Below are 2,799 nucleotides of genomic sequence, written 5' to 3' on the forward strand. Positions count from 1 at the left end.
CTCTCTGTCTCGGAAATAAATAAACATAAAAAAAATTTTAAAAAAAGGAGTAAAGACATTTGTACAGTAAGTACAAATTAAGATCTGTTTATAGAAGTAAAAAGTAAGGAATTTAACTTAGCAAATCATTGAACAAATGGAATTTCCCAGTTACTTTCCTCGGGAGCCAGGGTGCAGGAGACACCTGGGAACACAGGCCCATCACACACAACTCATGCACCAGTACTGAGATTTGATAATTGTTTTCTGTTGTGGGTAAGCTTTCCCAGGAAGTTGACTCTGGTGGGGAGATTTTCATGCAGGATGTTGACTGGAGAGTGCTCTTAAGATCAATACCTGTGAGGTGGAGGTGAAGGAAGCAGGACAGTGCAGAGGAAGAACTTGAACTGCCACGTAGCTCTCATGGGCCAAGGGCAAGCCAGTGCAGCGACTAACTGAATGTTGTTTGCCACCAGTACTCCCCGTGGCTAGGGTAACAGGAGCCAAAGCCCCTAAGGGAGAGAGAGGAGGGGTCTGGGCAGTACACTCGCCACACCACCCACTGTACGCTCTTAACCAGTACTTCTCACGGCTTAACACGCACATGAATCTCCTGAGGGATCTTGTTAACATGTAGATTCCAATTCAGTTAAGTCTGGAATGGGCCCCTTCCGCATGTCTAATAAGCTCCCAGGTGCTGCTAACACTGCTGCTCCGTGGACCACACTATGAGAAGCATGGCTCTGAATTCAATTTGCCCCTCACCTAGCATCACTTTGCATTGACTTTCTCAAGTGAATCAGAGTGTGTGGGTCACAACATATCCCAGCATCACTGGGTGAAGCGTTTCTGAGCCACCAGGTACCTCACCGCGGTCTTAACATCCTTGTTCCTCAGACTATAGATGATGGGGTTGAGCATAGGAGTTAAAAGTCCATAGAAGAGGGAGATGAGCTTGTCTGAAAGGTCCTGCTTGTCTGCCCCCAGGGGGTCCTTGGATTTGGGCTTCCCATACATGAAGAGGATGGTTCCGTAGAAGACGACCACGACTGTGAGGTGGGCAGAGCAGGTGGAGAAGGCCTTTTTCCTCCCTTCAGCTGAGGGGATCCTCAGGATGGTGGTGAGGATGAAGATGTAGGAGACAAAGATGAACAGAACTGGGACCCCCAGGAAGATCACATTGGCCACCCCCATACTGATCACATTGATGGAGATGTCAGCACAGGCCAACTTCAGGACAGCCAGGATCTCACAGATGAAGTGGTTGATGACATTGTCCCCACAGAAGGGTAATTGTACTGCAAGAGAGATCTGCACCAAGGAGTTGGCTCCACCAGCCACCCAGGAGCTGATAGCCATGGGCACATAGACAGCCTTGCTCATGACCACAGGGTACCTAAGGGGGTTACAGATGGCCACATAGCGATCAAATGCCATCATGCCCAGAAGCACACACTCTGTGGCTCCCATGGCAAAGGAGAGGAACATCTGCATGGCACAGCCTGAGAAGGAGATGGTTTTCCTGGGAGTGAGGAAACCATCCAGGACTAGAGGAACTGAAGAGGTTGTGTAGCAGATGTCCAGGAAGGAGAGGTTCCCCAGGAAGAAGTACATGGGCGTGTGCAGGCGGGAGTCAAGGATGGTCACCAGGATGAGGACCCCATTGCCCAGCAGGATCACCAGATACATAGACAGGATGAGTACAAAGAACGTTTTCTCTAGTTTTGGATGGGCAGAGAGGCCAAGCAAAACAAATTCTGTCACAGCAGATTGGTTGGATGCTTCCATTTCAAACTCTCTCCTTTATCCCTAAAAATACTGAAGGCAGAAATTCTTGTTGGTTTTTTGATGGCTTGCTTGAGTCAGTACATGGGGATCACAGCATCATGTCCCTAAAATTATAAACAAACTTAATCTATATATGGGATTCAACTACAAAACCAAGTAATCTCAAGTAAGTCTGTGTAGCAGTCAAAAGCATCTAGAGCAGAACTTGGAAATCTAATGAAATTTAATGAAATAAAAAAGACATTTTGATATTAACATACCTAAAGCAAAAATTGTGTGTCTGCATATGCTGTGTGTCTTCCACACTTTCCAGGGAAACAGGAGCCTCTGACTAATTCTGTCTCTCTCATACAATTGGGACCACAAGCTATCCCAGCTCAGCGACAGAGGCCATTGAGTCATGTTGCCCATTTCTCTGGCTCTAGTTCTTCTTTGCCCAGGAAATTTCTAATATAATTGGACTCCCCATACAAACAGTTTTATAGGAAGAGAATGTGCTGGCTTGCAAACATAAAGTTACTTATATTTGTAACCGTTTTATTTCTTATACAGTATGTGGTTTACACTTCAGTATCTTCTGAGTTTAGTTGGTATGAATCAATTTATCTGATCCTGGCCCTCTTCTCTGAATAATCTGACCCAATTGAATTTCTGGAACCTATAACATGGAGCACTCACCAAAATCTCCCGTAACCACAGCTCACCTGTCTGCACCTCCGTGGCTCTGGACCTTGGGCCCAAGGAATATAATCATAGCTGACAGTCAGAGCCCATTCATAATACACACCCCCAGCCTAGGTTGAGTGGGGTCTTGAGTCATGTGCCATCCAGTGCCATTGAGATGCTTTGGAGACATCATCACATGTAAATCTACTCAGCTTGCCAGAATATTCAGTGCCACACTGTAGATCATCAGTTTTTCTGCCAAAGAGATTAGGAACACCAGATGTGATCAGGCCCTGTAGCAGAGTGCCTAAAACAGCATGGAGTGACCTGACTGCTGGTTAAAAATACAGATTGCTGAGTCCTACA

The 2,799-nt window shown here is 46.1% G+C and overlaps 1 protein-coding gene across 1 annotated transcript; it reads right to left on the reverse strand.

Moving 5' to 3' along the window:
- Positions 1-810: 810 nt before the first annotated feature.
- Positions 811-1,767, reverse strand: LOC102971265 (olfactory receptor 13C7-like). The gene has a single exon (XM_007076479.3). The coding sequence runs from the start codon at positions 1,765-1,767 to the stop codon at positions 811-813; it is 957 nt and encodes a 318-aa protein (XP_007076541.1).
- Positions 1,768-2,799: the final 1,032 nt, after the last annotated feature.

Source organism: Panthera tigris, chromosome D4, assembly GCF_018350195.1.
Source record: "Panthera tigris isolate Pti1 chromosome D4, P.tigris_Pti1_mat1.1, whole genome shotgun sequence".
NCBI lineage: Eukaryota > Metazoa > Chordata > Mammalia > Carnivora > Felidae > Panthera > Panthera tigris.